The sequence below is a fragment of the Schistocerca serialis genome, chromosome 4 (assembly GCF_023864345.2).
Source record: "Schistocerca serialis cubense isolate TAMUIC-IGC-003099 chromosome 4, iqSchSeri2.2, whole genome shotgun sequence".
Taxonomy (NCBI): Eukaryota; Metazoa; Arthropoda; class Insecta; order Orthoptera; family Acrididae; genus Schistocerca; species Schistocerca serialis.
The window spans coordinates 330,150,592-330,169,079 of NC_064641.1; the positions used below are offsets into that span (position 1 = coordinate 330,150,592).

The 18,488-nt window shown below is 40.0% G+C and overlaps 1 protein-coding gene across 1 annotated transcript in view; it reads left to right on the top strand.

Moving 5' to 3' along the window:
• Positions 1 to 18,488, top strand: part of LOC126474959 (death-associated protein kinase dapk-1-like) — a 314,370-nt gene that overhangs the window by 288,322 nt on the left and 7,560 nt on the right. Inside the window, exon 23 of the mRNA XM_050102484.1 lies at positions 15,711 to 15,942. Coding sequence (XP_049958441.1) covers positions 15,711 to 15,942 — 232 coding nt within the window. The remainder of the gene's footprint in view (positions 1 to 15,710; positions 15,943 to 18,488) is intronic.

Sequence of the window (18,488 nt, forward strand, 5' to 3'; positions counted from 1 at the left end):
CCATTGGGTATGAAAACCAATAATTTGAGAATGATATGAGATGTCATTCTACTCTCAATTTTAAATAAAATTTCAATATCTTACCTACATTTATGTACTGCAACGTATGAGCTGAACTCAACCGTATGCAAATTTTATGCAATGCATTTTTTTCCTCTGCAGTCTTCAAAATTTCATGCAATGTTTTACTACTTTTGATGCAGCACAATAACTATGATGTATAATGAAAAGAAATTCATAAATCGAGTGAAGGTATCAAACTGTAAGTTGTGCAAAAGTCAATTTTTTCAGCAAATAGTTTTCTTAAAATCAGATGGTAAGTATTTCATAACAGCTGGAACACCATCTCTCAGCACTGGTTTCAGCATTTTGTGTGTAGTACAGCCACAACAAAGCCACTCTCAGCAATTTAGCACCAGTTTACCTAATGGTAAGGATACATTCAGAATATAGGTACTTAAAACAGTCCCTGGACTGAGTGAAGTTACAAACAACTGTTTTGGATTATACTTAACATACTAAATCCAGAAGTGATGGTGAATGATTCAAATTATGCTGCAAAAGGAAAAAATTTTAGTGACTGGCATGGAATCACAAATAATGCCTCCTGCCTGAATTCAGAGAACATCATCAGTTCCTACAGGCAGCTGACTGCTTTGGTAAAGACAGCTAGCCTCATGCATGGAGTGGAAGTGGAGCTAGTGTTTTGCAGCATTGTTGTCAGAACTGATTGCAGCCCTCTGGTTTGGAGCCAATTGGGAGGCTTAAACCAGTGGCAGAGTTGATACTGTGATGATCTTGGATGTGGATTTCTCAGCCTCCGCTGTCGGATGGAAGATTGTTGGATCCACCCCCCTTCATAGGTTAGGCATGTATTAAATGCAGAAAGGGGTACTAGGGTACCAGAGTAGGTGCAGCATGCACATGTTGGTTCCTTTATGATAAACAAATCCATCCACAGCCTCAATAAATGCATTCTGATTTTGGATAGGGAAGAATATTAACCCCATTATTTAAAGAGAGTAGCATTTGTCATTGCAGATAGAAGGAAGAAAACTTTGATATGGTATTAGTTAACTGCTGGAGCATTTGTGGAAAGGTTCCAGATCTAAATGCCCACATAGTAGCAAAGTTAGCTGAAGCAAGATATGCTATCTAGTGAAGTTAGTACAGATAAAGGTGTATAGAACATGGCCCACAGATGCTTCAGTATACCTGTGCCCTGAAGACCAGTAGTGGCAGAATATTTTAGGGGAAGCTTGGAGAAGATTTCACCACATACCTCCCTGACAACAGCCAACCAAAACCTCCACATATAACCTGGTTTAAAATAGTTCCAACCTCCCTCCAATAGTGATCCCCCTCCCCTTCCACGAAGTCATCTCTTGGTAACCCTTTAGGAATTTCTCTTTCTGCTAACCTGGCCTTACATTCCTTTCCTAAATCTCTCCCCAATTAGTCTAGCAACATGTCAGTGGAACACATAGCTATCCATAAGCTGAAAATCAGTCCAGAACTTATCATCTTTCCTGCAGACAAAGGGTTCATCTATCTCCATCCCTCCTTCTCCCCCTCCCTTTTCCACCCCTCTGCCTTTCTTTCTTCCCTTCCTGTCTCCTTCTTCATGTTCACCTTTCATTCCTTTCTTCCTTCCCCATTCTCACCTGTCCCTCTCTCTACCTCTTATATTTTCTATGCTCTCTGAACACTTCATCTTGTGGAGCCATGTCAAAAGACCTGCCTCACACTATCCCATTTCACTCTCCTTGCCTCAGTCATCTTTCCCTACCCCCTCCCCACATCCATCAGCCAAGGTAACTTCCACTCTTGCCACAGCTATGTGCATTTTGATGTCTATGTGTTTGTGTGTGAATGTGAGAAACAGCAAGAGCTTGAAAGCTACTGTAAATACTGTTACCTGTTGCACATTTCTATGTGCCGCACATCAGCCAGCTGTGGGTGAATGGTTGTGTTTCCTTCATTTTTTGTTATTCCTTATAAATTTATAAGTTGTGATAGATTTCAGATCAGCAACTGTAACTTCAGAGACTCAAGTGATTAAGGTTGATAGTAGAGACGGGGAATCATTTTACATTGTTCTAAATGATTTACCCAAAAATTACCTTGAGCAGCTAATCAGAAAACTAACTTGTTAAGGTGACATATTAGATCTGCTGGTTACCAACAGGCCCAAACTTTTCAACTCAGTTAATGTGGAACAAGAAATTAGTGATGATAAGGCCATTACAGCATCACTGAATACAACTGTAAATAGAAACCTAAAGAAAGGGAGATAGATATTTCTAGTGAGCAAGAACAACAGGTGAGCAAGAGCAACAACAAAAAATCAAATTATCTGGGTAGTCAACTTGAAAAATTCATGTCCAGAATGGAAAATCTTGAGCATCATTAGACAATGTTGAAGAGTATTGTATAATATGCCTTGCACAATTGCGTGTTGAGCAAAGTTGTGAGATATGGGAAAGACCCATTGTGGTTCTACAATCATGTTAGAAAGCTGCTACAAAAGCAAAGAGAGCTTTACTGTAAATTTAAATGTAGCCAAAGCCTCATGGACAAACTGAATGAAACCAAACTTAGGGTAAGGAGGACCATGTGTGAAGTGTTCAGCAGTTTCAAAAGTATAATTCTATGTAGACAGATAGTCCTAAAAAGTTTTGGTATTATTATTAAATGAGTAAAAGAATTGAAACCTTTTGTCCAGACATAATGGCATTGAAACAGAGGATGACAGAGAAAAGACTTAAGTACTAAATGCCATTTTTCCGAAACTGGTTTACTGCAGAAGTTTTTATAGTGGTTCCTACTTTAGATCATCACAAATGTCAAAATGACTATATATCAAAATTAGTGATCACAGAATAGAAAAGCATTTTTTTTTAATTTTTTTAGCAGTGCGTAGTAGGTCACTAGAGGAGTGAAGTGTCATCAAGCACAAACACAAAACTTTGACAGTGCTCTGTTGTTGTAGAATTTGGAAATGTGTTTTATGTTCATGTATTATGGAATTTTTCCAGACCGAAAATCTGCTTTGTAGAAATTAACCTGGATTTCAAAAATAACAATCATGTGAAACTTAGTTCACTCTTTTTGTCCATGGGTGTCCACCTGCTTAGCTGGGCGGTAATGTGCTGGCCTCCCATGCAAGTGGGCCCAGGTTCGATTCCCAGCCGAGTTGGAGATTTTCTCCACTCGGGGACTGGGGGTTGTGCTGTCCTCATCATCATTTCGTCCTCGTCACTCGCATGCATGTCACCCAATCTGGCATTGACTGAAGTAAGACTTGCACTTGGCGTCCGAACTTACCTAAATGGGGCCTCCCAACCGACAATGCCATATACTCATTTCCATTTTTTCCGTGGGTCCCAGACAGCAGTAGATACTGATGTCTACATTGATGCTGTCTTCCTTAATTTCCAGAATGTGTCTGATACATTTCTACTTTGCTGCCTAATGAACAAAATAAGAGTGTTCAAAATAACAGACCGGCTTTGTGACTGATTGTAAATTGAACAGTCTTAAGCAAATTGAACACAGCATGTCATTCTCAAAGGAAAGAAACCTTCAGATGAAAAGTAAGATCAGGCATACCCCAAGAGAGTGTTATAGGACCTTGTGGATTATATCAAAAGTTGACTGTGGCTCTTTGTGGATTGTGCTGTTGTTTACAGAGAGGCCAAGATGCTTGATAATTGTAGCAAAATGTAGGAAGACCTGCTGAGGATCATGCTTGGTGTAGAGATTGGCAGTTTACTGTCAACATAAATAAATGTAATATACAGTATTGTGGATAAATAGGCAGAGAAACCCATTATGGTACGATTACACAATTGCAGAATGATTATTGGAAGTAGTCATGTCTATAAAATATCTAGGAATGTGTGTTCACATTGATATAAAAGTGGAACAACCACAAAAAACTAATTGCAGGTAAGGCAGCTGCTACACAGATTCATTGGACGAACCCTCAGAATGAGAAGTCTGTTCACAAAGGAGTTTAAATACCATATATACTCGAATAATCCACACCCTTGAACAATCCGCGCACCCTAATTTTGAGGGAGGGAAATTGTTTTTCCTTTAATTTGTTTTATTTACAAAAAGAAATTATTCTAACATAATGATGTTATATTTTGACTAAAGTTCAGTCTTGATCACGTCATGTATGTTTTAATGATACAGGTAACCGGTTTCGGTTCTTTCTATAAAACCATCATCAGACCCATGGCTCCCTTAGGATGGTAGGCGGAGCTCTCCTCGCTGCTACGCAGTCAACTCATGATGTGTTCAAAATTACATATAATATCAACTGGTTTGAAGAAACATGTCACAATCTTCACATGCTGTTGTACAGGTTGATAAATCATTAAAATGCAATCGATTCAGTGGCATGCAGCTGGCCGGCTGGCAGGCCTGTTGGCTGGCCCGTCAGTCAGGTGGCCAGCCGGGGAACATTATCCTTGCCAGCTGGGACTCTAGACCTATCTACAATAGCAAAAAAAAGAATTGTGAATTACCATGTTTAAGAATTTAATGTTAATATACGCAATAAAATATTTTAGTCAGTACATAAGCCTTCTAATCTCTCTATTCATCATCACTTTCATCATCACCATTAGTGGGAGTATACTTGTTGTCGTAACCATCTTCCGATCAAACATTGTCCTCTGTTCCATCCAGTGAATTTGTGATGCCACGTTGGAGTCCCATTCACTTTTCACTGCACTCTAGGACAAATCTGGCCGTTTGATTTTTCCTGTCAGTGTGAACTTGTGGTTTTCATTAGCCATCCAATGCATATATCACTGTGTAAGTACTCCATTGCATATATCACTGTGTAAGTGCAGCTTTGAATGGCGGATTTATACACACATCTAGTGGTTGTAGGACAGATGCTAGGCCTCTACAGATAATGACCAAGTCAGTTTTCCCTTTTTGTAATTTGTCTTGCAGTTCCTTAGTTGTATGTCTGCAGAAACTATCCAGGACCAACATGTTACATAAATTCAGTAACACACCAGGATGATCTTGCCAAATGTGTGTCACCCAGTCAATCATGAGGTCATTGTCCAACCACCCTTTTGGATTTTCTCTCACTAATATGCCTTTCACTGATATTTTCGGAAAGTTTTCCTTTTAATTATCACGTTAGGTGGTAGCTTTTGCCCATTGCCAGTTATACACATCATCACTGTACACCTTTGCTTCTCATTGCCGCCAGTTCATATCACGATACTGGATACTCCTTTCCTGCTCAGGGTCTTGTCACGCAGCATCTCAAAATAGACTGATGTTTGATCCACATTACCAATTTGCGATAATATATAGGACTGTTCACTTTGCAGATTTATCAAGTAATGATGAAAATACACTGTTTTTTCCTCGTAATCGCCTGGAAGCCACTGAGTGATGGTAGTTTTCCTCTGGAATTCTAATCCATTTTGGTTGAGAAATGTTGATAGCCAGCCCCTGCTACCTTTGAAACTGGTAATTCGTAGTTCATTGGCTAAAGCCAGTGCCTTAAATTGGCACATTTCACTCATGACCATGCATCTCTTGTCGCTTCTCATCTACATTATCGTAGAGCTTTTTTTCGAGGCGCGGATGCTTCACTTTTTGGCCGCGAAATGCCCAACTATTACTGCTATTTTCTTGAAGCCGTGTTTTTCTTTTCACCAGTCATGAGTACACTTCTCACTCACATCATAATTTCTTCCTGCTGCATGGTTTCCAATGCTCTCAGCTTCTTCAATAATTTTCAGTTTTTCTTTATCAGTGTATGGTGATACTTGTAATTAACAACTTTCAAGATGTTGTTAATATTTCACCTCTAATGTGCTACTGATGCGACACATACTGAGGCCACAACAATGAAATAGTATAATGGGATCTTTTGTTGGAGGTGGAGCAGTACCAACCTCGTTTCAAATATCCACGTACCCCAGTTTTTTGTCCTTAAATTTGAGAAAAAACATGTGCTGATTATTCGGGTGTGTATGGCATTACTTGTCAGTGTGGGATCCACACCAGATAGGATAGTTAGAAGAAATAAAGAAGATCCAAAGAAGAGTTGCGCATATTCATGTTCATTTAGCAAGCACGAAAGTGTCATGGAGAGGCATGGTCAACTCCAGTGGCAGACCCCGAAAGAGAGGAGTTTTGCATCAAGATGAGGTTTACTGTTAAGGTTCCAGGAACATAAATTTGTAGAAGAGTTAGCCTATATATTGCTTCCTTGTATGACTGCCTCGAGAAAAAAATCATTGCAGTTAAATTAAAGATATTTGAGCTTGCATGTAGGCCTACTAATCACTGTTCTTCCTGCAAACAGTTCACAATTGGAACAATAAAGAGGGAGAAGTGACAGTGGTACAAAAAGTACCCTTGGCCACACATTGGAATGTGGCGTGCAGAGCTTAAATGTAGATGTAGTCCCACAAGGATCCCATTTTATCCTATTCCTATTCCTTATGCTGGTTGATTACCTTCCACTTAACGTACATAAAGCTGAATAATAAATTAAGAAGATTAACTCATCAGGTTAGAAAGGAATACATGAAAACTCCACTTGAGTTTTTGAAGAACTGGAAAAGCAAAATAATTTAGAAGAAATGTGTAGAACAGTTAAAAATAAACATACAACAAACATAAACAACCAAGGCATACCAAATAAAAATGGAAAGATGACAGCATGCATGGAAGAGGACAGACAGTTAGGGAGGGAATATGTTGAAGTTTTATTTGAAGCTCAACGGTAACATACATGATTTTCTAAGATTGGGGCATCAATAGGAATGTGAAAAAATGGACCATGGAACGAAGATATCGAAATGGGACATGGAGAAAACTATTCAGGTTTTCAAGAAGAGGAATTAAGTTGATTGTGAAAAAATGTCTGCTGAGGCAATAAAACCTTCATAATGAGGCAATAAAACCTTCATAAATGAAGCCATCTTTAGACTAACGAACTTTACCAATAAAATATATGATGGTTGTGGCATTTGGTCTGGACCATTCTAGTCACTTTACTTATGAAACACAATTCAAAAGAATGCACAACTGTAGGACAGTTAAATTATGTAGGAGTAAAGATGACATTTTAACAAATAGTATAGATGTTGAGTTGTTGACAAACATGTAAACGAGACTGAAAATGTTTCTAGCCTTTGAACGAAATCTTTTTTTAGTTAGTGTGTGTGCACACACAGATGCACTCGTGCACACACACACACACACACACACCTACCTGTATGTGTACAACATTATGCGTGCTGAATATACTGTCCTGCGATTGCAGTTCTGCAGCTTAACTGGGGTCAGGGCTTATGTCAGGTGGAGCAAGCAAGGGGAGAAAGGTGGCAGGGAGAAGTAGGGAGGCTAGAGAAGTATAGCTGATGGTGGGGAGGAAAGCAGTAGGTGTTCAGAAACGAAGGATGTATGCTCATCTACGTGGTCCAGAGAAACTGGTGTTGGAGGGGAGTGTCTAGATGATATGGACGGTGAAGCAGCCATTGAAATAAAGCATGTTGTGTGTCAGCAGCATGTTCCGCGACTGGGTAGTCAACTTTGTTCTTGGCCACAGTGGCCATTTATTGAGGTGACAGCTGGTTGTAGTCATGCACACATAACAAGCTGTGCATAAATTTTAGCAGAGATGGTTTGTGACATGACAGCTTCCACAAGTGGCTCTGCCTTTGATGAGATAGGACAAGCCTATGACCCAACTGGAATTGGATGTTGTGGATGGATGTATCAGACAGGTATTACACTTATGGCCCCTGCATCGGAGCCTTTGTCACTGTAATCCTCCTGCCCTCAACAGCCACTATCCCCATATCCCACACCCACCTTCACCATGTCCAGCGTCCTTAGTCAAGTCACCCTACACCCACACATTCTCTCAGCCACATGTTGTTGTTGTTGTTGTTGTGGTCTTCAGTCCTGAGACTGGTTTGATGCAGCTCTCCGTGCTACTCTATCCTGTGCAAACTTCTTCATCTCCCAGTACCTACGGCAACCTACATCCTTCTGAATCTGCTTAGTGTATTCATCTCTTGGTCTCCCTCTACGATTTTTACTCTCCACGCTGCCCTCCAATACTAAACTGGTGATCCTTTGATGCCTCAGAACAAGACCTACCAACCGATCCCTTCTTCTAGTCAAGTTGTGCCACAAACTTCTCTCCTCCCCAATCCTATTTAATAATTCCTCATTAGTTATGTGATCTACCCATCTAATCTTCAGCATTCTTCTGTAGCACCACATTTTGAAAGCTTCTATTCTCTTCTTGTCTAAACTATTTATCGTCCATGTTTCACTTCCATACATGGCTACACTCCATACAAATATTTTCAGAAATGACTTCCTGACACTTATACCTATACTCGATGTTAACAAATTTCTCTTCTTCAGAAATGCTTTCCTTGCCATTGCCAGTCTACATTTTATATCCTCTCTACTTCGACGATCATCAGTTATTTTGCTCCCCAAATAGCAAAACTCCTTTACTACTTTAAGTGTCTCATTTCCTAATCTAATTCCCTCAGCATCACCCGACTTAATTCGACTACATTCCATTATCCTTGTTTTGCTTTTGTTGATGTTCATCTTATATCCTCCTTTTAAGACACTATCCTTTCCGTTCAACTGCTCTTCCAAGTCCTTTGCTGTCTCTGACAGAATTACAATGTCATCAGTGAACCTCAAAGTTTTTATTTCTTCTCCATGGATTTTAATACCTACTCCAAATTTTTCTTTTGTTTCCTTCTCTGCTAGCTCAATATACAGATTGAATAACATCGGGGACAGGCTACAACCCTGTCTCACTCCCTTCACAACCACTGCTTCCCTTTCATGTCCCTCGACTCTTATAACTGCCATCTGGTTTCTATACAAATTGTAAATAGCTTCTCGCTCCCTGTATTTTACCCCTGCCACCTTCAGAATTTGAAAGAGAGTATTCCAGTCAACATTATCAAAAGCTTTCTCTAAGTCTACAAATGCTAGAAACGTAGGTTTGCCTTTCCTTAATCTGGCTTCTAAGATAAGTCGTAGGGTCAGTATTGCCTCACATGTTCCGATATTTCTACGGAATCCAAACTGATCTCCCCCGAGGTCGGCTTCTACCAGTTTTTCCATTCGTCAGTAAAGAATTCATGTTAGTATTTTGCAGCCATGACTTATTAAACTGATAGTTAGGTCATTTTCACATCTGTCAACACCTTCTTTCTTTGGGATTGGAATTATTATATTCTTCTTGAAGTCTGAGGGTATTTCGCCTGTCTCATACATCTTGCTCACCAGATGGTAGAGTTTTGTCAGGACTGGCTCTCCCAAGGCCGTCAGTAGTTCCAATGGAATGTTGTCTACTCCAGGGGCCTTGTTTCGACTCAGGTCTTTCAGTGCTCTGTCAAACTCTTCATGCAGTATCATATCTCCCATTTCATCTTCATCTACATCCTCTTCCAGTTCCATAATATTGTCCTCAAGTACATCGCCCTTGTATAGACCCTCTATATATTCCTTCCACCTTTCTGCTTTCCCTTCTTTGCTTAGAACTGGGCCAGATCAGTCAATCATCCAGACTGTTGCCATTGCAACTACTGAAAAGGCTGCTGCCCCTCTTCAGGAACCACACATTTGTCTGGCCTCTCAACAGACGCCCCTCCGTTGTGGTTGCACCTACGGTACGGCTATCTGTATCGTTTTGGCACGCTAGCCTCCCCACCAACGGCAAGGTCCATGGTTCATGGGAGTTTATCAAGATCTTGAAACACTTGGTTCAAGAATCATAAAAGAAGATTGTATACATGGAAGAAGCCTGGAGATACTGACAGGTTTCAGATAGATTATATAAAGCCACATAAAGTACAGAATTACAGTCCCAGCGTAGTGTATTCTGCTGCAGTATGTATCCATACGTGTGTGTGTGTGTGTGTCGTCCTGCTAAAAAAGGATTCACCTGAAAACTAGCAAAATTTTCAGACATGTTTTTGTGTATGTCAGTGCCTCTTCTGTTTGGCGAATTGTTACCTTTACTCTTAAATTATTTTCTTACTGCCAGGACTTCCATTAAAATATAGAAAAACCAAGGAAAGTACCGCATAGGATAGGATCAATTTGTATTAAGGAAAGGAAAAAGACCAGGAGATATTATTGAAAGTTTTGAGAATGATGCTACGAAGAAAACAGGTATATGTACAGCTGTTTTATTAAGTGGGAAAAGGTGTTCGGCACAGTTCAGTGGAGTAGCCTCCTGAAGACCTTGAAAGACCAGAATGAGATTTTCACTGTGCAGCGGAGTATGAAACTTCCTGGAAGATTAGAGCACTTGCCCACGAAAGGCAAAGGTCCCGAGATCGAGTCTCGGTGCGGCACACAGTTTTACTCTTCCAGGAAGTTTCACCTTGAAAAACATTGGTGTAGACTTGAAGGACAGAAGACTACTGACAAAATTGTACAAAAGGCTAATATTGATAACAAGGAATAGCCATGAGGAAACAAGAGAGACAGTAATTTGAAGAAATGCTTGGCAAGGGTATTCCTTTGTCACCATCACTTCCCAGTTTGCGACAGTGTGTGCTCCAGCAAACAAGATGATGGAAATGCACTGGATGATATCTCTGATGACACAGGGATACGTAGGGGACGACATTTTCATGATCTGCAGGTCTTCCTGACTTCAGTTGTTTGGATTATTATCTGTTGAGCTATTTAGGGCAATTAGTATATGCGGAATAAATTTCTAACGCAGAGACACTTCATCAAAGTGTCTTGGGAACTCGTAAAAACATTTGTCACAATCCAGGAATGTTGGAAAGTTTATGGAAATCCATGGTCCAACAAATGTATACGTGTATCTAGAATGAATTTCCGCTCTGCAGTGGAGTGTACACTGTGACTTGAAACTTCCTTCTTATTAAAAGTGTGTGCCGGACTGGGACTCGAACCTGAGACTTTTGCATTTTTTGGGCAAGTGGACTACTGACTGAGCTTTCTGGGCATGTTCAAGACGTCGAAACTTTACTCAAAGAAAATATCTCAAAGCTTTACTTGTGCCAGTACTTCATCTCCTACCTTCCAAATTTCACAGAAGTTCTTCCACATTCTTCCAGGGCTAGCACTGCTGGAAGAAGGTATATTGCTATTGTTTTTCACTTGTAGCATAGAAAATCCCCCCCCCCCCCCCCCCTCCATGAACCATGGACCTTGCCGTTGGTGGGGAGGCTTGCGTGCCTCAGCGATACAGATAGCCGTAGCCGTACCGTAGGTGCAACCACAATGGAGGGGTATCTGTTCAGAGGCCAGACAAACGTGTGGTTCCTGAAGAGGGGCAGCAGCCTTTTCAGTAGTTGCAGGGGCAACAGTCTGGATGATTGACTGATCTGGCCTTGCAACACTAACCAAAACGGCCTTGCTGTGCTCGTACTGCGAACGGCTGAAAGCAAGGGGAAACTACAGCCGTAATTTTTCCCGAGGGCATGCAGCTTTACTGTATGATTACATGATGATGGCGTCCTCTTGGGTAAAATATTCCGGAGGTAAAATAGTCCCCCATTCGGATCTCCGGGCGGGGACTACTCAAGAGGACGTCGTTATCAGGAGAAAGAAAACTGGCGTTCTACAGATCGGAGCATGGAATGTCAGATCCCTTAATCGGGCATGTAGGTTAGAAAACTTAAAAAGGGAAATGGATAGTTTAAAGTTAGATATAGTGGGAATTAGTGAAGTTCGGTGGCAGGAGGAACAAGACTTCTGGTCAGGTGACTACAGGGTTATAAACACAAAATCAAATCGGAGTAATGCAGGAGTAGGTTTAATAATGAATAAAAAATAGGAGTGCGGGTAAGCTACTACAAGCAGCATAGGGAATGCATTATTGTAGACACGAGGCCCACGCCTACTACTGTAGTACAAGTTTATATGCCTACTAGCTCTGCAGATGATGAAGAAATTGATGAAATGTATGATGAAATAAAAGAAATTCAGGTAGTGAAGAGAAACGAAAATTTAATAGTCAGGAGTGACTGGAATTCAACAGTAGGAAAAGAAAAGGAAGGAAACCTAGTAGGAGAATATGGATTAGGGCTAAGAAATGAAAGAGGAAGCCGCCTGGTAGAATTTTGCACAGAGCATAACTTAATCATAGCTAACACTTGGTTCAAGAATCATGAAAGAAGGTTGTATATGTGGAAGAACCCTGGAGATACTAGAAGGTATCAGATAGATTATATCATGGTAAGACAGAGATTTAGCAACCAGGTTTTAAATTGTATTACTTTTCCAGGGGCAGATGTGGACTCTGACCACAATCTATTGGTTATGACCTGTAGATTAAAACTGAAGAAACTGCAAAAAGGTGGGAATTTAAGGAGATGAGACCTGGATAAACTGAAAGAACCAGAAGTTGTACAGAGTTTCAGGGAGAGCATAAGAGAACAATTGACAGGAATGGGGGAAAGAAATACAGTAGAAGAAGAATGGGTAGCTTTGAGGGATGAAATAGTGAAGGCAGCAGAGGATCAAGTAGGTAAAAAGACGAGGGCTAGTAGAAATCCTTGGATAACAGAAGAGATACTGAATTTAATTGATGAAAGGAGAAAATACAAAAATGCAGAAAATGAAGCAGGCAAAAAGGAATACAAATGTCTCAAAAATGAGATTGACAGGAAGTGCAAAATGGCTAAGCAGGGATGGCTAGAGGACAAATGTAAGGATGTAGAGGCTTATCTCACGAGGGGTAAGATAGATACTGCCTACAGGAAAATTAGAGAGACCTTTGGAGAAAAGAGAACCATTTGTATGAATATCAAGAGCTCACATGGCAACCCAGTTCTAAGCAAAGAATTGAAAGCAGAAAGGTGGAATGAGTAGATAGATGATCTATACAGGGGCGATGTTCTTGAGGACAATATTATGGAAATGGAAGAGGATGTAGATGAAGATGAAATGGGAGATATGATACTGCGTGAAGAGTTTGACAGAGCACTTAAAGACCTAAGTTGAAACACGGCCCCAGGATTAGACAACATTCCATTAGAACGACTGACGGCATTGGGAGACCCATTCCTGACAAAACTCTACCATCTGGTGAGCAAGACGTATGAGACAGGCTAAATTCCCTCAGACTTCAAGAAGAATATAATAATCCCAATCCCAAAGAAAGCAGGTGTTGACAGATGTGAAAATTACCGAACTATCAGTTTAATAAGTCACAGCTGCAAAATACTAACGCGAATTCTTTACAGACGAATGGAAAAACGGGTAGAAGCTGACCTTGGGGAAGATCAGTTTGGATTCCATAGAAATGTTGGAACACGTGAGGCAATACTGACCCTATGACTTATCTTAGAAGAAAGATTAAGGAAAGGCAAACCAACATTTCTAGCATTTGTAGACTTAGAGAAAGCTTTTGACAATGTTGACTGGAATACTCTTTTTCAAATTCTGAAGGTGGCAGGGGAAAAATACAGGGAGCGAAAGGCTACTTACATTTGTACAGAAAGCAGATGGCAGTTATAAGAGTCGAGGGACATGAAAGGGAAGCAGTGGTTGGGAAGGGAGTAAGACAGGGTTGTAGCCTCTCCCCGATGTTGTTCAATCTGTATATTGAGCAAGCAGTAAAGGAAACAAAATAAAAATTCGGAGTAGGTATTAAAATTCATGGAGAAGAAATAAAAACTTTGAGGTTCGCCGATGACATTGTAATTCTATCAGAGACAGCAAAGGATTTGGAAGAGCAGTTGAATGGAATGGACAGTGTCTTGAAAGGAGGATATAAGATGAACATCAACAAAAGCAAAACAAGGATAATGGAATGTAGTCTAATTAAGTCGGGTGATGCTGAGGGAATTAGATCAGGAAATGAGACACTTAAAGTAGTAATGGAGTTTTGCTATTTGGGGAGCAAAATAACTGATGATGGTCGAAGTAGAGAGGATATAAAATGTGGACTGGCAATGGCAAGGAAAGCGTTTCTGAAGAAGAGAAATTTGTTAACATCAAGTATAGATTTAAGTGTCAGGAAGTCATTTCTGAAAGTATTTGTATGGAGTGTAGCCATGTATGGAAGTGAAATATGGACGATAAATAGTTTGGACAAGAAGAGAATAGAAGCTTTCGAAATGTGGTGCTACAGAAGAATGCTGAAGATTAGATGGGTAGATCACATAACTAATGAGGAAGTATTGAACAGAATTGGGGAGAAGAGAAGTTTGTGGCACAACTTGACCAGAAGAAGGGATCGGTTGGTAGGACATGTTCTGAGGCATCAAGGGATCACCAATTTAGTATTGGAGGGCAGTGTGGAGGGTAAAAATCGTAGAGGGAGACCAAGAGATGAATACACTAAGCAGATTCAGAAGGATGCAGGTTGCCGTAGGTATTGGGAGATGAAAAAGCTTGCACAGGATAGAGTAGCATGGAGAGCTGCATCAAACCAGTCTCAGGACTGAAGACCACAACAACAACAACACCAACATAGAAAATGGCTCATCTATTTGCAGCTGATGCATTTGGATTAGTAGATGGAACGTACAAAGCAAACCTACTGTATAAAATGGCCTGTCCTTCAGCTTTTACTACAATTGCTCTGGTACATAAAATTCAATATAGTCTCAAAAAGCCACCGCAGATGTAGGTTGTGCATAGACAACATGTGTACTGCTGGGCTGCCAAATTCTGCAGGGATCAGGGGTAGGAGTGTTCTACTGGGAATTGTGACAGGTGTCTGCCAAGTATATTACAGGCATTTTTGTTTGGTGCTGTATGGAAGCAAAGAATGACTGCATGTTCCGGTGTCTTGGATTGGTCCATTTCTGGAATTCTATGAGTGTGTATACAAGGATGTGACAGAAGAAAGTTCAGGACTTCACTTACTTACTGTTATAGTTTGCATCTATCTTCATTATAGGCTGATGCTATGACCACCGAAACAAAAGGAATGGCATAATGTACCACACATACCATATTAACAAAAAAAAGAAATTATATAGATATTATGGATATTGTGAAGACTGAAGTATTCCTGATCGCATTAAGTAGTGTAACGGCAGAAAAAAACTTACTTGCATTGTAGTAAAGTCTCAGACAACTATATCTACGTATGTGAGAGAATTCTGCAATCGAAGAAAAGTTTATGTTTAGGTTCCAGAGGAAGTACCCTGCCCCTTCAGGCACCAAAGCACCACTTGGACACCACATAGGAACAATTATTTTTTTGAAAATTTATAGTCATTGGTATTAAGCCAATGTCTATACCACTTTGTTCATTTCAGTATCAATATTTATACAGCTCATACAATATCACCTTGTACAGGTTTCGTTCTGGGACCACATTGATCAATAACTTCTGAGTTGAGCTGAAGTGTTTGGATAATGTGTGTGTGTGTGTGTGTGTGTGTGTGTGAGAGAGAGAGAGAGAGAGAGAGAGAGAGAGAGAGAGAGTTATCTGAATATCTGTACTGAACATTGTCTCCCACAGGGAGTTCTTCCTTTCATGTGTACGTAACTGAAAGGGTTTGTGATTGCACTTAAAATTTTCTATGTAGATCATCTTTTGTGTGACTTTTGAATGTAACTAACGCATTCAAATGAATGTTATGTTTCTCTTTCCAATAATTTTATGAGTATCCAGTCGACTAAACATAAAACCAATGTATCACCAATACTTGAACTTCATTTTTTTCTAGGTCTTGCAGCTGCTTGTGACAGCAGACAGATTATCAGTATCAGCACTTTCAACATTGTGTCGCCAGCGTCTGTGTCTTCTGTTAGATCCACCTGATCCTCTTGGACGTGACTGGTGTCTCCTGGCTGTCCGTTTAGGTCTACTTGATGAACTTGCTCATATTGATGGATCTGCCTCAGCTGCCTCTGTGTCACGCACAGCAGCTCTTCTTGATGCATGGGGAGGAACAATAGGTATTATTTAGTTTTATTTTACTCTTGCACTAACTTTGTTAAATATTGATACAAAATAAATATTGAAACTAGAAGAATCATTGTGTGAGGATAAGTAACCAGTTGCATTACCATGAAGTAAATATTTGTACGAGGGTTATTCCAAAAGTAAGGTCCGGTTATAAAAAAAAAATCAAAACTAAAATGTTTTTTCAAAACAATAGTTTTATTTACATTCCTTACATCTTTATCTATTTTTCTACATAACTTCCATACTTATTTAAACATTTGTCACATCGTTCAACAAGCTTTTGAATGCCCATGTTATAGAAATCGGCCACCTGTGACGATAACCAGTCCTTAACTGCTTCTTTCACTTCATCATCTGTGTCGAAGCGCTTGCCGCCGAGAAACTCCTTTAAGTAACGGAACAGGTGGAAATCACTTGGCGCCAGGTCCGGACTGTAAGGAGGATGGTCCATCTGTTCCCATCCAAATTTCTTGATCAGAGCTTGCGTTTCATTTGCAGTGTGGGGTCTGGCATTGTCATGCAACAACAAGATTCCAGACGACAAAAGACCACGTCGCTTATTCTGGATTGCACGTCGAAGATTAGTCAGGGTAGCGCAGTAGGCGGCTTTATTAATCGTTGTTCCTCTCTCCATAAAGTCGGCTAACAATACTCCACGTCTATCCCAGAACACAGTCGCCATAACCTTACGTGTTGAGATTGTCTGCTTTGCCTTGACCTTGACTGGCGATGACGTGTGACGCCATTGCATTGACTGACGTTTAGACTCTGGAGTGATGTGAGAAACCCATGTCTCATCCCCTGTGACAACATTGTCTAAAAGACTGTCACCTTCCTTATGATATCGCTCCAAAAAATCAAGAGCAAAAGCCATTCTTTTCATTCGATGGGGCTCAGTAAGCAGCCTGGGAACCCAACGGGCACACAATTTGTGAAACTTCAAATGTTCAGACACAATTCTGTACAAAGTTGTTCTACTCACATTCGGAAAATGCATGTCTACGTCTGTAATAGTGAATCGGCGATCTTCACGAATTTTTTTGTCAACCGCATTGACCAAATCGTTTGAAATCACTGATGGTCGGCCACACCGTGGTTCATCGTGCACATTACCCCGTCCTTCATTAAAAGCTCGCACCCACTTGCGCACTTTACTGTCGCTCATTATGTTAGGACCGTACACTTCAGTAATCTGCCGATGGATTTCCGCCGCTGAATTGTTTCTTGCAGACAAAAACCGTATCACTGCCCTTACTTCACAATCGGCGGGCTGATCAATTGTCTTAAACATTGTAAAGTGACACTGTGAACTACACTCAGCAACAGTAACAAAGCGAATGGCGGCGTTTGACGCGCAAGGCGTGCCGGGAGTCGGCGCGCATGCGTGTTTTGTCATTGGCGCCAAATTTCAATAGTTACGGCAAATCGGACCTTACTTTTGGAATAACCCTGGTATATGGTATCTTATTATTACTTTTTTTTGTAGAACTGTTACATTTGAGGTCTATGGAAACAGGATATAGCATAATTGTTACAGATTACGATAGGAAACTCAATTATAATTCAAAAAAAGTGCTCTAAAATTAGTTCCTTGTTGAAAGTAATAAGGTAACTCTTCATTTCAACAGGACACAAGACATTTAGTTTCTCAAAAATATTTTTATTCTAATTTTTGTAAATGATGTCTAGGAATTGTTTCAAGATTTAGCCTTCCTGATTTGTTTCTTCCCAAAACATTATAAGTGAATGTTAGAATGGCAACAACAAAAGACCATAACCAAAATTAGTGTTTTAGGTTGCTGTTGCTGTTCAGTTTATTCATTGTTATCTTATAATAGTGATATGTAGGGCCCAGATTGTAACGATAAGTCATGTGAACTTTAGAGTGAATTTTACAACAATTTATGCACAAATCCTGATATTGTAGTGTAAAAAAATGTATTTTTACTGTGCATATAATGTCATACTTCACCGCTTTTTAATGATATATTTTGGCCAAATTTTGCTGTAATAAGTGATATTTCAGCCAACTTTTCCCATAGTAATGCATATTTCAGTCAATTTTTGCCAAAAATGCATTCATTTGTCTTATCTTTTTTGGACACAAAAATAAAAACATGAAGATGTTACTCACAGGACAATATTTGAGGTTTGATGTCACAAATAAACTCGACAGTTATTACAAAGCTTTATTTATTAGAAGTACAGTACACAAGTGGCATAACACACTAGTTGGTTCGCTGATGTAAGACATTGTTGCATGGGGTCAACAAAATTCTCTTGAAGCCAACACTGGATTCTGATGTAATAAACATTGCACATGTGGTCACACAATTCGGTTTGAGTACAAACTTAGTCTGGTTCAATTAAAATGCTCCAACAGCATGTTGTTGTGAGGTTTTGTTCTTGATTTTGGAGAGAAGTTCTTCAGGACTGTTGGGAAATTATTATTTTGTAGGCTATATAAAGTTAAAGTTAATGCAGAAAAGCACTTTAATGTGCAATGACATCGTAATATCTCAAAACACAGCAGCTA